The following is a 19,959-nucleotide window of genomic DNA, read 5'->3' as shown; positions in this document are numbered from 1 at the left end:
GATCTGATTAACATCGCATAACTTCTATCAATATAACGTCTAAAGCACATAGAACACCTTGGTATTTTATCTTGACCTTTTTAACCCTCCAGGGAATTTCTCACCTCTGTGTTCACCTCACAGCACAGGATGTGAAAACCTTTTCTAAGAATGTTCCCATCCCCACACTCTAAAGCTGGAGTGAACCTGTATGAGACATCATACGTTCGGAGAGAGAGAGAGACAGACAGAGAGTGTCTGAGTGTACCTTCATCCATCACGGTGTGTTTTAGGGTCATTCTGACGTCTGAGTAAACCAGCCTTGGCTCTGAGATGAAAGACGCTAGTGAAGCTGGGCTATTTTCCTCCTCCTCTATGACTCACAAATATTGGTGTTTGCTGTCAGAATTAACACAGAGATCTGAAATGTAGTTTGAGTGACAAGAGGAACAAACCCTTGTCTATCAGTACAGTCGTCGTTTAAAGGTCCTCATCTGTCTGTTTCATATATTTATTGGTTTGCAAAAAACAACAACAAAAAAAAAAACATGAATACATTTGGATAACAATAACCAACATAATTGTATACAACATTTTCCTTTTTTTTTTCCCCCATAAAAAAAAAAAAATAATAATAATAAAAAAAATAAAAAATAAGTTGTATGTTGGAGTCAGGCCTAGCTAGCTTGGAAAAATTGCATAAATGGTTGCCACTTGTTGTAAAATTTGGCAAGATTACCTTTATTAGAGTATCTTATTTTTTCCAGTTTTAGAAAAGACATGACCTCAGTGACCCAAAGTGTACTGGATGGGGCATTTGTTGTTTTCCAATTAAGGAGGAGATGGTGTCTCACTATCAAGGAAGTGAAAGCTAGGACCTCTAACTGCACCGATGAAAAGAGGTGGTATTCTTGAGGAGTGCCGAAAATGTGGAGAAATATTAATGGTTTTGAGGAGCACTTTAGACATGGTGTCAAAATAAGTTTGCCAGATATTTCCTAGAGTTGGACAAAAGAAAAACATGTGTGCAAGAGTACAGGGCGAACCAGAGCATCTGTCACAGACATCAATTGTATTAGGGAAAATTTGAGATAATCTGGTTTTAGAATAGTGACATCTGAACACTACTTTAAACTGTATTAAGGTCAAGCGGGCACAGATTGAGGCTTTGTGAATGCCATTTAAAACAGAGTCCCACCAGTCAACATCAAAGAAAAAAAAGGGGGGGAGACAAAAATAAGAGACAAACCCAGACCCCCCTCCCCCCGCACCTGCTATTACCCCATGCTTAAACATTACCCCATGCTCAAACATTATAGTGACTCTCGCTTCTAACAGCTTTTGTATAGTTTATTCATAGTGAACCATTCTCCTCACCTCCCCCCGCACCTGCTATTACCCCATGCTTAAACGATAAGGTACCGGTGCAGACTCCACTCTTGCTCTTCATGCTTCTCCAATGCTCTTCATGCTTCTCCAAACTCAAACTCAGCAGGAGCCCCTGCACAACAATAATAAAATGTGTAACTTAAATTACAGGGTGTACTTAAATTACAGGATGTTTACTTAAAAGATGTCTCACAAAAGTATCAGTCGGATTTTTGGAGCTCTCGTTCCCGTATGTAGCTCGTTTCACTGCTCAACCGGCGAATAGGAAACATTTAACAGCTTAGGCTTAAGATTTGAAATGGGTTCGTTCATTTATTTTCGTGTATAACGTTTATACAGTCATGCTACGGTACGATGATACAATTTTAAAAAAGTTAAAATATATGTAAATCATCTAGTTACATCTCTATCATTAGTACATTCGTAACATAAAATAAACTGCCATTAAATAGTACAAATGTAAATATATTATATTTAAGGCTAAAAAAAAAAAACCGCGATTGCATTTCCGATCGTTTTGTTGCCTAGGAACCATGAAAGGTGCAAAAACATTTGCACTAATCTGCATGTAATTAGATCAGCTTGTTATTTTTTTGATAGTATTATTGGTTATGAACCAGTGACACACAAGTCAACAGTAAACGAAACACGTTCGGAACATTAGCTCGTTATGTTCCAGGTGTCTTGAGGTATTGAAGCTCAGGAGGTTGTTGTGCTGGAGGTTCCGGTGTGGTCCGTAATGCGGCTTTTCTGGAACAGAAAGCGGTCCACGTGTCAGAACAACGTCTGAAGCTTCCCATATACCTTGCAGTTCGATCGCGATTGTTGATAGCTGTCTGCTGCAGCGTACGATTTGTAGAAATCTCACTTACCTAAGGAACGATCACTTGTGAGACAGCATCCCTTCCATTTGCTCTACTTTCCTGGTGATGTCTGCTAGTATTACAGCAGTTAAGGTTAGCGCATTATTGATCCCTCATATTCTCATCCATTTAAAGATGTAATTTCAGACTAAGATGTGTCATTATATTGATTTTCTATTATATGAAAGCAATTGTTTGATATCTGTTTCAGTCTTTGAAGTTATTGAGTATAGAGACTTTACTTTTCTCACAACAAACTTTTATGAAAGCTTTTAAAATGATCTAAAATCATCCAGAGGTGGGAGTAAGTCACACGTGTGCAAGTCACAAGTAAGTCTCAAGTCGTGAATGTCGAGTCAAAGTCAAAGTCGAGTCTTTTTTTAATATTTGCCAAGCAAGTCTCAAGTCTCGAATTTGCGACTTAAGTCTGACTCGAGTCAAGTCGAGTCCCCCATCTCTGAGTCATTTAACTCAAGTCCGAGTCAAGTCTCAAGTCATGAATGTCAAGTCAAAGTCAAGTCGAATCTTTTTTTAATATTTGTCAAGCAAGTCTCAAGTCTCGAATTTGAGACTTAAGTCTGACTCGAGTCAAGTCGAGTCCCCCATCTCTGAGTCATTTAACTCAAGTCCGAGTCAAGTCTCAAGTCATGAATGTCAAGTCAAAGTCAAGTCGAGTCTTTTTTTAATATTTGTCAAGCAATCTCAAGTCTCGAATTTGCGACTTAAGTCTGACTCGAGTCAAGTCGAGTCCCCCATCTCTGAGTCATTTAACTCAAGTCCGAGTCAAGTCTCAAGTCATGAATGTCAAGTCAAAGTCAAGTCGAGTCTGTTTTTAATATTTGTCAAGCAGTCTCAAATTTGGGATTTAAGTCTGACTCAAGTGAAGTCATATGACTCGAGTCCCCCATCTCTGCTGTCATCCCAGGGCAATGTTTTGAAGTTTTACCTGCGTTTGGTGTTTCAGTACGTTTCACTAAGTGCTTTCTCCCGGTCAGGGTCATGATGGATCCACAGCCGATCCCAAGAATTTACTCTGAATGAAATGCAAGTTCATGACAGGGCAGCAGACACACAAGCATTCGCACCTAGGTGGAATTTAGCACAGCCAATCCGTCTACAAGTGTGTATTTTTTTCGAGGTATGTGGAGAATCTCAAAGAAACCCACAGAGACACATTCATCTGGAGGATTCACTTGTTAAGTCCTGACATGAAGACAGATGTTTAGTTTCATTCATGAATAAGAAATAAATAAAAGGATATGTTTGCCATTGAGGGCCTGGATGGAGTTGTGTGTCTGTCTTTGGAAAGCCAGTCTGGCCTCACAGTGACACGGATCCTGAACGACTTCCACCTTCATCTCTAGATATCCGAATTATACAGTATAGTGTGTTGGTGAGAACTCTCTTCCCTACATATATAAAAACTCTCTAGCCTATAAGACATTACAATAGAATATAAACTATAACACTCTACCATTTATACAATGGATATCTTTTAATGAATTATCGAACATCCTAGTTATGATTTTTATATTGATCCCACATTCGGAAAGTCTTTAATTGAATTACATGTAAGAAGAACATTTCTTGTGTCTTCATTAGTTTTGTGTAGTTTGTTAGCAAAAACATAACACTTAGCAACAGCTTATTTAATGTTGTCAAATGGGCTTTAGCAACATCAAGTGTTACATGGTGTTTTGTTTTTGGTGGGGGGTTTTTTTGTGAATCAATGACAAAATTGATTCTGGACACAAACAAAATGACAGACAGATGAGTCCTAACTAAATAACCAGACTAAGCCAGATCATTTTTCAATGAAAGCAGCCTCATAGGTTAAGAAAAGTTTTCTACACAGCTTCCATAGTCCCTAAACATGCCAATGGATTAAAGGTGCGGTCTCCGTCATTTGAAAGACAATGTTGACATTTGAAATCACCAAAACAAACACGCCCCTAACCCAAATGGGTCCCACCCCTGTTTTGATAGCTCCGCCCCACACATACACCAAACAAGTATAACCCAAGTATAACCCAGACAAGTATTATGGCGGAACCTGTTGGGGCAGCTGACCGAGGGTATATTTTTTATCAGTAAATGAACTCAATGAGTAATATTATGGTAATACAAATGTGTTTTTGTAGTACTGTGTGTGAAAGGTTTAGCTCCGTTTCACACGGAAGACGTTCAGTTCTCTCCAGCGCTGGAAAGCTGATCCTATATTAACACGTCCTACTTCTTGCCTTATCGTAAGCCTTTATTCTCTTTCTTTCTTTGTTTTTATCCTCCATGTCAAAGTTAAAACCGCTTTCTGCCAATGTCACACATGTGCACTGAACACTCTCTCTGCCCATACTGACAAGACACGCCCCTTTCTGCTCATTGGCTACACGTTAGTTTTGTTTTTGTTTTGTTTGGCGGCCCAACATAGCATTTCTCAAACAACGGAGACCCCACCTTTAACCATTGACCAAAGCTGACTCTTTCTATAAAACCATACAGACTCTAAAAACATTCTCTGTTTGGCTTATAGATTCGATTCTATAGTCTACAGCAGGACTGTTCAGTTTGACATCAGGGTTACAATATCTAAGAGTAGACTCTCCAATCAGAATGCCAGTAAAATACACCATACCTGGTTTTTAAGCATTATATCAAAGTTGTCTTTGTTTTTGGCCAAATGTCTGGAATAGATTGGCTAGAACTTCAGATGAAATGATCTGGTCTACAAGGTCTTACTTGAACAAGTTTTCTTGTCTGCATTCAAGACAAAACCTCTTCGGCATTCACAGTGATAGAATCCATCACTGCTGACACAAATGTGTTCACAGTCATGTCGCATCCCACATTGGTCCAGACCTGCAATGAGTCATGGGAAGACACCAGAGAAATCCTAATGGTGTATCTTTACTGGAATATTAGCTACTTGCAGATGAAAGTATGTACTGTAGATGAGTGGTTTAAACAGGGGTGACTTTTACCCCACTATTACAAAGTCAGGGCCTTTAAAATCATGCCTAATGCCCTCTCCCTTTATGAAAACACATGTTTTAAATCATGCAATAATCAAAAACAATAATCCTATTAACAATTTTAAGCCTTAGGATACTGACTTGTATATCTGATTCTATAGTGTACAACAGGTCTATTCAATGCTGAAGGCTCTGTGTTAAAGGCTGCACCATCTATCGGTAGTTTCTCCAACCAACATACCAGTGAAAAGAACAATACCAAGTTATACGGTTTGATTTCAACATTTTAAAACAAAAGCATGAATTAAATTAAAATCCTTGCTGGGATTGGAATAGGAGCTTCATCTTTAACTTGGTAGGGTGCCTGGTTGGAGTGAACGTACAGAGCTTGAGCCCTCACTTGAATAGCCTGGTCTATAAGGTCTTACGTGAACAAGTTTTCTTGTCTGCATTCAAGACAAAGCCCTTCTGACATTCACAGTGATAGGTGTCAGCACCGCTGACACAAATTTGCTCACAGTCATGTCCCATCCCACACTGGTCCAGACCTGCAACAAGTCATAAGGAAGACGCTGGCAAAAATCCAGATGGTGGTATCTTCAGTACATGCAAACAGTTTATAAGTAAGTTGCATGCTAAATTCTTACCCTTGAAGGTTTTCATCCCCTTGAACAAATTTCCATTCAAAGATTATGTCCAACCTCCCCCTATTTATTCCACTAATACAAAAATGTCAAAGTTTTCTATGTAATACTCCTAAACCTTAAAGACTTAACCAACTTAGAGCATCTTGGGAATCTGACCATCAAATTTTGTTCTGTATTCTAGAACAGGACTATTTAGTTTTGGCTCTTGAAGACTGCAGTGCCCAATAGTTTTTCTCACCGTTGTACCAGAGAAAGATTGTTTAGGTTGTGCACACCACAACTGATTAAAGTTACAGAATGCCACCATGCACGACTAATCAAGAAGTAGATGCCTCTCACTTCTCAAAATGATTTCATGGTGATGGTACACACTAGAGGTCTTCACGGGTCCACTTAGATCCGAAAACCCGATGTCCAACCTGAGACCCGAGCGGGTTCGGCTCTAAAAGTTTCACGTGTGCCTCGGATACGGGTCGGGTCTAATAATAGCGGCATCGGGTCTCGGGTAATTTAAAATGAATGTGTTTTTACCGAACGGACCCGAGAAGACCCGGACAACTGTATCTTGCGTGTGTGCATCGACTCGAGTCCTTTTCCAACCTCTCCTCTGTTTGCCAAGACCGCTTGCGACATGTGGCTGGCGACGTGTGGCTGGCGGTAAGCTAATTTTCTTTGAAACAGACCTGTCAATCAATTTTACTTTACTTTACTTTTTTACTTTACGGTTACTTTAGTGTAGAGCTATGCAACATTCGGGTCCAGTCGGTTAAAAAAATTGCCAATGGGTCGGGTCGGACTCGGGTCTAGTTTTTCCGGGTCGGGTCTTTCTTTAAAAAAAAAAATTATGCACGTCGGGTTCGGGTAAAAAGTGATTCGGGTCACTTCGGGTCAGGTACATTTCTTTAGACCCAAGAAGACCTCTAGTACACACAAAATATTGAAGCCTTGGTATTAAAAGGAATAAACTTGGTAAGGTGTCCGGTTGGAGTGAACATGCAGAGCTCTCACATGAATAGCCTGGTCTACAAGGTCTTACGTGAGCAAGTTTTCTTGTCTTCATTCAAGACATAGCCCCTCCCGCATTCACACTGATAGGAGCCATCACTGCTGACACAAATGTGCTGACAGTCATGTCCCATTCCACACTGGTCCAGACCTGCAACAAGTCAGGAGAAAAACACTGGAGAATTCCAGATCTTGTATGCATACAGGAAACTGAGAGTAAGCTTTCAGCTTGTAAGGCTAATGCTTTAACCAAGTGTTTCCTCTACACATTAAAATTATAATACTCCTCACGGCTTTCCCTGCCACGAGTGCCAATTTTGGAGATCATTAAGTCACTTCCACTTCTTTACAGGACCCTTGGGTTTAACCGCACGTAATAAATGCTGACATTGTCTATGTGATACTTCCGAACCTTTAATAACCAAAGTAGAGCTGTGGACTGTCCTTTAGATTTGATTTTACAATCTACAACAGGACTATTCAGTTTTTGGCTGCAATGTTTAACAGTAGTTCCTCCAACCAACATACCAGTGAAATGCACCATACCAGGTTACGAGGCTTTGTTTCAGTGATATCTGTTCGGTTGGAGTGAACGTACGGTGTTTGAGCCCTTAGATGAATAGCCTGGTCTACAAGGTCTTACGTGAACAAGTTTTCTTGTCTTCATTCAAGATAAAACCTCCTCGGCATTCACAGTGATGGGAGACATCACTGCTGATACAAATGTGCTCACAGTCATGTCCCATTCCACATTGGTCCAGACCTGCAATGAGTCATGAGGAAGGAGAGTCTGGAGAAATCCATATGTCTAATCTTTACAGGAATATGAGGCTACGCTGTTAGAACTGGATGTCAAATGGTCATAAATTGGCATGAAACAAGTCATTGCCATTTATGACACATTACAGCAAGTGACTCACTGGTATTACCATCATCATCATCACCATCATCACCATCATCACCAACACTGGCCTTGAAACAAGATTTCTTGTCCTGCGTCAAGACAAAGCCAGAGGGGCAGGTGCAGTAATAGGAGGAGCCACTGCTCACACAAGTGTGCTGACAGTCATGACCAAGTGCACAAGCATCGACACCTGGAACAAGTCATGAACATATATTTGAAATAGCATAGTTGAATGTTTTGGGATTATGTTAAAATGTGATAATATATGAGAAATTATTGGTTATTAAATAATAATGTTAACTGTATGCATAAGTACAGCTTTTGGTCCAATGGTGTCCAATCTTGTCCCCAAAGGACCAGTGTGGGTGCAGGTTTTTATATCATTGTAATTCCACCTGTTTTATCGGTTGATCTTAGCTTTCATTAGACTTTCATTAGGTGTGGCTGCTTGGTTGAAATGAAACCCTGCACTCACACTGGCCCTTTACGCATTAGATTGTTCACCCGCGACCTTCAATTCCAGTGAAACGTTAAGTGAAATGAACTTTAAATTTCTTTCCTTTGTCCTATTTTAGTTCCAACCTGCATACAGACACCATACCAGGACTTTAGGATTGATTGTAATATTTTTTTGCATTTATCTTGCAATATCTTGCTGAGGCAGATCTAGGCTCCCAGGTGGCACAATAAAAAAGTATTCACGGGAGATCGCAAATTTAAATCCTGCCAAGTGTGGCTGGTAGTCCAAGAGAAAAACTCGCTGTGTTAAATAACATTTCTCATTCCCCTGCCATTCACACTGACACTGTCTAATGGTAAGGTTAAATACACAGCCGCGGCTCAGTAACATGTGGTGGCTTCACAAGTCTTGGAGGACTTACACACCCTCCCTGCTTGGTACTTGTGGAAGCAAAAGCTAGGTATTGGTTGGGTATATGGACAGGAGTGTTACACGATATTTGCTCGAAATTAAAACATTCGCAATAAGCAAAAGACAAAATATTATCTAATTTATATGATTTCTGAAATGCGCCACACTTATTGGATTCCGCCGAATATCTAAAGTAGGGTTATTATAATTTCATTGGGAGGGTACAACATATTTACGTCTTAATTACTACCGAGTTCCTCGGTAATTATATTGTACCATTTCCGCCATGACATTTTAAACTCACTGGTGCTACTTTCACCTTCGCTGTTGGCATCATTATGTCCATTGCCTGCACCATCACGGCCATCGTCCCTGCTGACAGAACACGTTCTCTTGTCTTCGTTTAAGACATAACCAGGACGACACTTGCAGTAATAGGACATGCCGCTTCCAACACAGATGTGTTGACAGCTGTGTCCCATTTTGCATGGGGATACACCTGGAACGGATAAGTTTATACACCGTAATAATTACTTTAAAAGGAGAAGTCGGTATCTTTTGCTAAAGAAACACAAATCTCTGTATTGCATGATGTTCAGAATAACATCTAATTTGAACCAAATTCTTAGTTCATAACCACATTTATGACACAGATGTGATGTAATGGAAAGAGGAATAGGAGGTTCCTTTGCAAAGGCTTGTTAATTACATTTACATTTACAGCATTTAGCAGACACACTTATCCAGAGCGACTTACATTTTATCTCATTTTTTTTTACAACTGAGCAATTGAGGGCCTTGCTCAGGAGCCCAGCAGTGGCAGCTTAGTCTGGACGTAGGAATCGAACTCACAACCATCCGATTGGTAGCCCAACACCTTAACCACTAGGCTACCACATCCCTACATCCTACATCCAACATCCCTACATCCCTACATCCCACATCCCTATATCCCACATCCGTACATCCCACATCCCTACATCCCACATCCCTACATCCCACATCCCTACATCTCACATCCCCCATCCCTACATCCCTTCATCCCACATCCCTACATCCCTTCATCCCACTTCCCTACATCCCACATCCCTACATCCCTTCATCCCACATCCCTTCATCCCACATCCCACATCCCTACATCCCACATCCCTACATCCCACATCCCTACATCCCTACATCCTACATCCCACATCCCTACATCCCACATCCCTACATCCCACATCCCTACATCCCTACATCCCTACATCCCACATCCCTACATCCCACATACCTACATCCCTACATCCCTACATCCCACATCCCTACATCCCTACATCCCACATCCCTACATCCCTACATCCCACATCCCTACATCCCACATCCCTACATCCCACATCCCTACATCCCACATACCTACATCCCTACATCCCACATCCCTGCATCCCACATCCCTACATCCCACATCCCTACATCCCTTCATCCCTACATCCCTTCATCCCACATCCCATCCCACATCCCTACATCCCACATCCCTACATACTGTAATTATATCAACATTGCTACAAAACAAAAACCAAACGTTTTAAGCGCCAAATATTCTTTAACAAATAATGAACCCCAGAAGTGTTTTCATCCCATATACTCGATCTGCTAATTTGATACTCAACCAACATCCATGTCATGGAATCCAAATAAAGCAGAAACACCAGGATGCAGGACACACATTTGTCATCTGTCTCGCTAGTGAGAGAGAAAAAAAAACGTTTCACTGAGCTGAAAAGAAGAGTAACGTTAGTGCGAACCGGGAGACGACGTTGCCTGCATGTGATCTTCAGCATCATGACACTGTTACAGGTTCTATGCAGGACGACCATCCATCTATATTCCATAGCATGAGATGGATCAGGGTTTTAATCCAGCTGATTGCTCTGTTGGATTTCTTCTGTTATACACATAGCACAAAAAATATAGTTGTGCTTGAATTGGAACAATATAATATGTATCACGTAATATATCATTTTGTATGACTTTTAGAGTCATAACAAAAGCTGTGGAGGAGTTTTCATTTTTTTTAATGAATGACTAAGTCAGTCGGTTAGTCAAGAAGGATTTTTACTGATGTCTTGTTGTATACAACCAAAAAAATAACTAATGCCTGAGCCACAATAGGGAAAAATTGGGCAGGTTTTGTCCGAATTTGGCCTTCCTGAGTTCGAGCTTGTTGCTGGATTTAAAATAATCGTATTCTTAGATTATCCTGTTTTTATAAAAAATACTAATACTCATAATCTACTTCCTAAATCAAAATAATAAAAATTATACTTAATATTTACAGCTTTACATACGGTCTCGTGAAACGCACAATCTTTTGAAGTGTTAGAAATATATTACAAATTAGAAAATAAAAAAACACACTTTCTATCTAAGAATATGTATAAATTAATACCTTAATTGTAATGTGACACCTAATGACCACCCACCAGCCACTTTAATAAGAACATTCATTCATTCATCCATTTTCTACCGCTTATCCGAACTTCTCGGGTCACGGGGAGCCTGTGCCTATCTCAGGCGTCATCGGGCACTAGGCTACCACATCCCTACATCCTACATCCCACATCCCTACATCCTACATCCCTACATCCCACATCCCTATATCCCACATCCGTACATCCCACATCCCTACATCCCTACATCCCTTCATCCCACATCCCTACATCCCTTCATCCCACATCCCTACATCCCACATCCCTTCATCCCACATCCCTTCATCCCACATCCCTTCATCCCACATCCCTTCATTCATCCATTTTCTACCGCTTATCCGAACTTCTCGGGTCACGGGGAGCCTGTGCCTATCTCAGGCGTCATCGGGCACTAGGCTACCACATCCCTACATCCTACATCCCACATCCCTACATCCTACATCCCTACATCCCACATCCCTATATCCCACATCCGTACATCCCACATCCCTACATCCCACATCCCTACATCCCTTCATCCCACATCCCTACATCCCTTCATCCCACATCCCTACATCCCTTCATCCCACATCCCTACATCCCACATCCCTTCATCCCACATCCCTTCATCCCACATCCCTTCATCCCACATCCCTTCATTCATCCATTTTCTACCGCTTATCCGAACTTCTCGGGTCACAGGGAGCCTGTGCCTATCTTAGGCGTCATCGGGCATCGAGGCAGGATACACCCTGGACGGAGTGCCAACCCATCACAGGGCACACACACACACTCTCATTCACTCACACACTCACACGCTACGGACAATTTTCCAGAGATGCCAATCAACCCACCATGCATGTCTTTGGGCTGTGGGAGGAAAACGCAGTACCCGGAGGAAACCCCCGAGGCACGGGGAGAAAATGCAAACTCCACACACACAAGGTGGAGGCGGGAATCGAACCCCCAACCCTGGAGGTGTGAGGCGAACGTGCTAACCACTAAGCCACCGTGCCCACCTTAAATAAGAACACCATCTCTTTATCTAATCAACCAATCATGTGGCAGCATCGAATTGTATTGCATCTAACCATGCTGAAATGTCTCCTAGTCTTTAGAACCTTCATCTGTCCAGATTTGGTGCCCAGAGTAGCCTCATATCCCTGTTCTTTCGAAAAATGAGTGGAAACCATTCTCTGTTTGTTCTTCTCTGACCTTTTTATTTATTTATTTATCAACAAGCCGCTTCCATCCAGAGAATAGCTGCAAACTTTCAAGCATTTCTGTAAAAAATGTAACCGCTAGATAATGTCGGATGATGAACGATGCGTAATGTTCCTAATAAAGTGACCAGCAGGCTTAGTGCAGGCTTACACAATTCTGTAACATAAAAAAAAATCATTCCAACATGGTATAGCGTATAGATATTAAAAAGCATCCACTGAACTGTACAGTCAGTGGATGCTTTTTTTTTAATTCTTCAAGTTCTCAGCTTCTGCTTATTGATTAACAAGTAGGTCGATGCTTGACGGATGCCCCGGGATTTAAAAAAAAAATCTATCTCTGTCAATTTCAAGGAATATGTCTCGTACTGTGGCCCAGGCATAACTCTGATGATGACATATCGGCGTAATTAGCACCATCTGCAGACTCTTACGTTTGAGGGAGCATGTTCTCTGGTCCTGGTTCAAAATATAGTTCTTCTGACACTTGCAGTAAAAGGAGGAGCCACTGCTGAGACAAATGTGCTCGCAGTCATTTCCCATGGCACAGGGATCCGAACCTGGAACAAGCTCTTTTTTGGTTACTCTTTTTTTTTGTTGTTATTTAAACCTGAGACAATTCAATTGATTAGTTTTTTCTTCTGCCGGCTTTTTTTTTTTTACACACTTTATCTTTTCTTTTTCATAATACATGATACATATGATTTTACAGTTAAATGAGACCAGGATGAAATACAAGCCTCTTCTTAAATCTGTCTCAACACTTAATCTTAACACTGTTCCATGTAAACACTATGACTGAAATAACAAAGGCAGCCACGGCGTAAACTAAAATGTTGCAATCGAACAGGAGTTCGGGTCATTTTCCTGAAAGAGATCAGTCGGTTAGATTTTCCGCAGCTGTGGATGGAGAGCAGGAAAACAGTTCAACCGCATGCATGTACATGTACATTCATTCATTCATTCATTCATTATCTACCGCTTATCCGAACTTCTCGGGTCACAGGGAGCCTCGTCGGGCATCGAGGCAGGATACACCCTGGACGGAGTGCCAACCCATCACAGGGCACACACACACTCTCATTCACTCACACACACACACTACGGACAATTTTCCAGAGATGCCAATCAACCTACCATGCATGTCCTTGGACCGGGGGAGGAAACCGGAGTACCCGGAGGAAACCCCCGAGGCACGGGGAGAACATGCAAACTCCACACACACAAGGCGGAGGAATCGAACCCCCAACCCTGGAGGTGTGAGGCGAACGTGCTAACCACTAAGCCACCGTGCCCCCACATGTACATTTAAAGTGCTAAATTCTCAAAGCAGAATTAATTCTTCAATCAATCCAAATGCATAAAATGCAATATCTAAAATTCAACTTAAAATGTGATTTACAATCTTTTTTAATCGAAAAATCCTCCAAACATTGTCAATACTTTTAATAATATTTAATTAAATGAAGCTATTTTTAGACAAATGGTGACCCCAACCCTGTATGTATTCCTACCACACAGAGTCTCCCTGAACTTGGAGGTGAGCTTCTCGATGACGCCATAGGTCTCCACGTAGAACACGTGATCTTCCAGTGGATTGCTGGCCATGAGCTTGAGCGAGCGCATGTCGGCTCGATCCACCCCCACGGCGTAGATCTCAATTCCTGAGGCTCGGGCTGCAGCGGACACCTCTTCCACCTGATCCTGTGGGCGGCCGTCTGTTACAATGATAGCCACCTTTGCGATCTTCTGCGATTTTGGCCGCGCCCCCGATTGCTCGGTGAAGGCCTCCTCCATGGCTTTCTTGATGGCCAGACCGGTCATGGTCCCTGCAGCCAAGGGTTCGATGATGCTGAGCGCTTGCTTCATGCTTTCCTTTTTCAGATGGTCTTTGAGCAGGAACTCGATTTTTACAGTGCTGGCATAGTTCACCACGGCCACCCGAGTGGCATCGACACCGATGTCCAGAGTGTCCACCATGTCCGCAAGGAAGACCTTAACCTTCTCAAACTCACCTGGACGCACACTGCGAGAGCTGTCTATGATAAAGACGAGGTCCAGCGGGCGGCTCCTACAGTGAGAATCCGTAGCTGAGAGCAAAAAATAATCTTTTATTAAGCTTTTATCATTTATAAAGACTGTTATTTTGTTGGTTAGATGTTTAGTAAGACACTCACAACCAACTGCTTCCTGGTGATCAAGAGCAGAGGTTAGATCATGCTGACTTAAATCTGACCCAATGCCATGACGAGGAAAAGCACGGAACGTATAAGAAGGTATTTTTTAGTGCTTCCTTTTGAAGAGAAGTTTCCGAAATGGTAAAAACTCTGCTCATGTTCAACAGATATTAAAGTCTATTATTTAAAATAGCTTAAAAAGCTGCTGAGTCGTACGTCATTGGGTTGTATTTAAGTTCTCTTTTTCTTAGCACTGCTAGGCTTATGCTAATATGCAGAGACTTTTTTTTTTAAATGAACATGGTCATGTTTTAAAAAAAAAAGTCTTGAAGGTGATTCAGTAAGAGTCCACCGCTATATAGTGGAGCATATGTTGCAAATGTAAATGTGAAAGGATAAATAACAGAAAGATGTAATAACACAACGGACTGGATTTTCCCCTCAATTGATATATTGGCATATTGATTTTTAGAAAGGAGACGTTTTGGAATTTTTTCCAACAGGGTAAAGTCTTCAGGATGGGAGGAGTTTACACTTTCCTGTTCCTCAGTAACATGACAGGAGAGAGAAAATAAACAGAGGGCTGATGACATTAATATTATATATCATATAATATTATAAAGGATAAAATTTTGCTGTGAACAAGAAACAAAAAAAATCCTGTGTTGATATTGTCAAATAATCCTAAAGTCCCTATAACAGCATATTCTGTTTTGTTTTTTTTAGTCTGAACTCATACATTTGCCACAATTTTATTCATTTGTAAAATATTTATATCTTATTAATTGTTACTATGTGTTCTAAAGCTCATGGATTTTACTATGGTGCATTACCACTGCAACCATTTCCCCCGGTTCACCGGTGTTCCGTTCAATTCGGCAGGATGGAATTTGACTGGTGGGAAATTTTCAATCAGTATAAACTTTTAAAATTTTCAATCGGCAAGTCTGATCTAAAACGAGTCAGGACTTTGGCTTTGAGTGTGAGACGTGTGTAATTTGACGATATAAACACTCATTCATTCTCTACAGCTTATCCGAACTACTCGGGTCACGGGGAGCCTGTGCCTATCTCAGGCTTTATCGGGCATCGAGGCAGGATACACCCTGGACGGAGTGCCAACCCATCACAGGGCACACACACACACTCTCATTCACACACTCAATCACACACTACAGGCAATTTTCCAGAGATGCCAATCAACCTACCATGCATGTCTTTGGACCGGGGGAGGAAACCGGAGTACCCGGAGGAAACCCCCGAGGCACGGGGAGAACATGCAAACTCCACACACACGAGGTGGAGGTGGGAATCGAAGCCGCTGTGCCCCCCCCCCCCACCCCCCAAGATACAAACATTTGTGTGAAAAATTAGCAAACTTTTTTTCCTTCTGGAAGGTTTCTATAAATATATCACTCCTATATGGCCACATAATAATGAAAGACTACAGATCCTTAGCCCTCATAATAGCTTCATTTTAACCCCCAGTGTGGAGTGAGACGTGACAAACATAGTCAGTGCTGGACTTGGACGCAACCAAACAGTCAGAAAGTCCTTTTTTTTTTTGGCATCTGGGAAATAGAGTTCATTGATTTTGGTCAAATTCATGAGCTACTTTAAATTTAAGGCCAAATGAAATGAAATATAATTCGAAATGATGTCATACACCTGAATCCACCTTTAGCATAAAAGAAGCTCTGCTTTCACAACGCTGAGACGTGACACTAGCAGCTGATTTATGAGTACCTGTCCTCCCTGCCCTAAACAGAGACTGCGGCTGAGCTGAGGTCGTGTTAGCATACAGCTGTGGTGTCAGAGTGAACGCTGGCACGGGATGAGATGATGTGGCTTCACGGAATAGCTGTGGCGCCAGAGTGGACGTTGGCATTGAGAGATTTGGCTGCAGTGCTGAGGTTATCCAGGTCCACTGGTGTACTGGAGGAGATGTGGGATGGAAAGGCATCACTGGTTCACCTTTTAGGATGTGTGATTGATCTGGATTTGCTGATGGATGATCTGGACCTTTAGGTGACAGTTTAGGATCAACAAGTGACTGTTCTGGGTTTGTAAATGAAAGTCCTGGAATTTTAAGAGATTTTTCTGGATGTGTACGAGATTTCTTCTGACCTACAAGTGACTGCTCTGGACCCACATGTGAAGGTTCTGGAAACACAATTGAATCTTCTGGATTTTTCAACAAAATTTTTGGTACTAAATTTGAAAGTCCAGGAACTACAAGTGGTTGTTCTTGAACTTCTGGTGATTGTCTCTTTCCTGCATGTGGCCTGTCTGGACCTTCAGGTGATAATTCTGGAAACACAGGCGATTGTTCAACTGTATTTGAAAGCGTTTCTTCCTGACCTGAACGCGATTCTCCCGTGACTTCAACACGTCCTTCTGAACCTTCAGGAGCTGCTACTTTGTGGCAGACTACCGGCGCTCATTCACCCTGCAGCTGCAGGTTCTCCTGCGATGGAGACGCTCTTTCCTCTGATGCCGATAAGTCTATTTTCCACTCAAAAACCTTAGCTGGAGAAAGACTCTCAAGTATTGGATAGTTTACCAGTTGTGCCAATACCTTTGTCTGGTCTTTGTGAAGATACCGCTCTCCATTTAACCTGTATTTACTGCTGTCTACTACGGACCACCAACAGGGAAATGTCGGATTTCAAATTAGTGACATACAGACAAGACGACAGTTGTTTACAAGTTTACAAGTAAAATTCATGCCTTATAGTCACAACTAAAAAGAAGGTGGAATTTCAATATCCATGCATATTACACAACAAGCTTTTAAAGGAATACTCCAACATTTTTAATCCAACCTGCTCTCCAGCCACCACAGCTGTAACCTTCTGTCTATACGTGATTACCGCAGCTCATCACTTTCTCTGTACCAGGAAAAATAACGGAAAGCTGTTTACTTGAAAACTAAACAGCTTGACATTCATTTTCTACCGCTTTTCACGGTGAGCCTGTGCGTCATCTCAGGCGTCATCAGGCATCGAGGCAGGATACACCCTGGACGGAGTGCCAACCCATCTCAGGGCACACACACACTCTCATTCACTCACACACTCACACACTAGTGACAATTTTCCAGAGATGCCAATCAACCTACCATGCATGTCTTTGGACCGGGGGAGGAAACCGGAGTACCCGGAGGAAACCCCCGAGGCACGCGGAGAATATGCAAACTCCACACACACAAGGGGGAGGCGGGAATCGAACCCCCGACCCTGGAGGTGTGAGGCGAACGTGCTAACCACTAAGCCACCGTGTCCCCATTACTGAATTCAATACTGAAAATAATTTCATCAGTTAATCGTGTCTGAATAATGTTTATAATAATCTAGTATAAAAAATACTTACATTTACAGCATTTAGCAGACGCCCTTATTCACTTACATTTTTATTTCATTTTTATACACCTGAGCAATTGAGGGTTAAGGGCCTTGCTCAGGGACCCAACAGTAGGAACCTGGTGGACGTAGGAATCGAACTCACAACCTTCCGATTGGTAGCCCAACACCTTAACCACTGCTTCCGTCTCAAGTCGAGAAGCTTTTATTGTCATTTTGACCATTACTGTATACTGCTGATAAACAACACGTATCCCTGACTGCAACTCGAACACAGGCTGCGGCAGAGAGAGCGGCGAATACTAGCCACCAGACCACCATTTAGCTTTTATAGCCTTTATTATATTTTTCATACTTTTTATTTGTTCCGCTTTGTATATAAGTATAATGTCTGTTTGTCTATAATTCATATTACAACATAGATACAAGATAAAACTACTTTTTTAAGAGAAGAAACGACATGGGTTACTGTAGCTATGTGTGTATTTCTGTACAAATAATCTGATGCAAAGTTTTAAATCAAGCCATACAACAGTTTTGTCACATATTTGTCTCTCTTTAATTTCTGGATGTTCGAATTCATTTAAAACAACCGCATTTCAATGTGGTGGATAGAAATCAGGCTGAAAAACACTGAAGTGCTCCTTTAATGTTTGCATAGAAGGTTTCTTTAGAGATGAGATTTCGGGCATTTCTATGATAGATATTCTCTGTAGATGAAATGAAAGTTACACACAAAGGTGTGTATGTGAAAGGTTGGAGAAGTGCATCGAGTAAAATAATAATTATATAATATATATATATATATATATATATATATATATATATATATATATATATATATATATATAATAATAATGAAAACATATGCTGTATGTTCCATTAGTTGATGCACGATGAGACCGAATGCAGATTAAACTTCGTTCTATGCGTTCACAATTAATTAGAATTATTTATAGTCAGGAAAACATAACTTTATCAAGTGTATCATGATGTAATAACTGTTACACTGGTGTGACTTACAAAGAAGTCAGGTGAGATTTATTTTAGTGAGACTAAATCAAACTCTACCTGCTGGATTGAGCGTCCTCGGTGGGAGCCTGGACTTGGATGGACTTGCATCGTTTCTTCTTTGTGCATAACTTTGAGCTAAAAACTGTGATGGATAAATAACATTGAAACAGTCAGAAATATCCACCAGGAGAAATGAAAGGCAAGAGAGTAAAACTGCGATGAAGGACTTCATTGTGCTGAGGAGCACGAAACACTTCTTGTGAAGCTTCTTGTTCTGTCTCTACGGCCGACTGACACCAAAGCGCTTGTGGCCACGTGCTATTTGAAGAGCCTGGAATGAAAACGTGTACAATTCCTGTCCAATCCGAATATTAAGGGGTGGTTACTAAATGATATGTGATCAGTTCTGACCGCCTTAATGATTTTATAGCAGAAAAAAAAATAACATGCCTGGAAAAATTCTGAGTTTTTTTTTTTTAAATCATCTTCTCTCTAGTTTTGAGAATCCTTCATGTGATGTTGTCGGGTAGATAAAACAACTTACTTACTTAATTTACTAAATCCAATTAAAACTTACAAGAATTGCAGTATCATGTTAAACTATTTGTGGTAAACCTCTGGCAATGCTGCTACAAATTAGCATATTTTCATATGCAAATTAGCTTAGTAGTAAACGTCTGATAAACCTTTCTGATGAACTTTTTACAAATTCACATTTTGGGTTACTTGCAATATTTAGCTACAATTACAATAAAAAATACGAAACTTTATTATAAATATTCATTCATTCATTAATTCATTCGGGTTACGGGGAGCCTGTGCCTATCTCAGGCGTCATCGGGCATCGAGGCAGGATACACCCTGGACGGAGTGCCAACCCATCACAGGGCACACACACTCTCATTCACTCACACACTCACACACTACGGACAATTTTCCAGAGATGCCAATCAACCCACCATGCATGACTTTGGATAGGGGTAGGAAACAGGAGTACCCGGAGGAAACCCCCGAGGCACAGGGAGAACATGCAAACTCCACACACACAAGGCAGAGGTGGGAATCGACCCCCCAACCCTGGAGGTGTGCGGTGAACGTGCTAACCACTAAGC

At 41.3% G+C, this 19,959-nt stretch overlaps 1 protein-coding gene across 1 annotated transcript; it reads right to left on the bottom strand.

Annotated features, from left to right (window-relative positions):
* Positions 1–1,245: 1,245 nt before the first annotated feature.
* matn3a (matrilin 3a) lies at positions 1,246–19,623 on the bottom strand. Its single transcript, XM_047801988.1, has 10 exons — positions 18,905–19,623; positions 13,809–14,384; positions 8,932–9,126; positions 7,773–7,946; positions 6,884–7,003; positions 5,629–5,748; positions 4,968–5,087; positions 3,493–3,591; positions 2,241–2,307; positions 1,246–2,118 (listed from the first exon to the last, which is right to left on the bottom strand). Exons 1-9 carry the CDS (start codon positions 19,077–19,079, stop codon positions 2,252–2,254), a joined length of 1,635 nt encoding a protein of 544 aa, XP_047657944.1. The 5' UTR covers positions 19,080–19,623; the 3' UTR covers positions 1,246–2,118; positions 2,241–2,251.
* Between the last annotated feature and the right edge of the window lie 336 nt (positions 19,624–19,959).

The sequence above is a fragment of the Tachysurus fulvidraco genome, chromosome 16 (genome assembly GCF_022655615.1).
Source record: "Tachysurus fulvidraco isolate hzauxx_2018 chromosome 16, HZAU_PFXX_2.0, whole genome shotgun sequence".
In the NCBI taxonomy this organism is placed as follows: Eukaryota; Metazoa; Chordata; class Actinopteri; order Siluriformes; family Bagridae; genus Tachysurus; species Tachysurus fulvidraco.
This window is presented reverse-complemented; position numbering and strand designations above follow the sequence as displayed.

Excerpts from the sequence above, each read along its gene's own strand:
- matn3a (XM_047801988.1), bottom strand. The coding sequence starts at position 19,079 with ATGAAGTCCTTCATCGCAGTTTTACTCTCTTGCCTTTCATTTCTCCTG. Across the intron at positions 5,749-6,883 it reads AGACAAGAAAACTTGCTCAC|GTCTGGACCAGTGTGGGATG; the intron begins GTAAGACCTTGT and ends GACTTGTTGCAG. Across the intron at positions 2,308-3,492 it reads CCAGGCCCTCAATGGCAAAC|TAGCAGACATCACCAGGAAA; the intron begins ATATCCTTTTAT and ends CTGCTGTAATAC.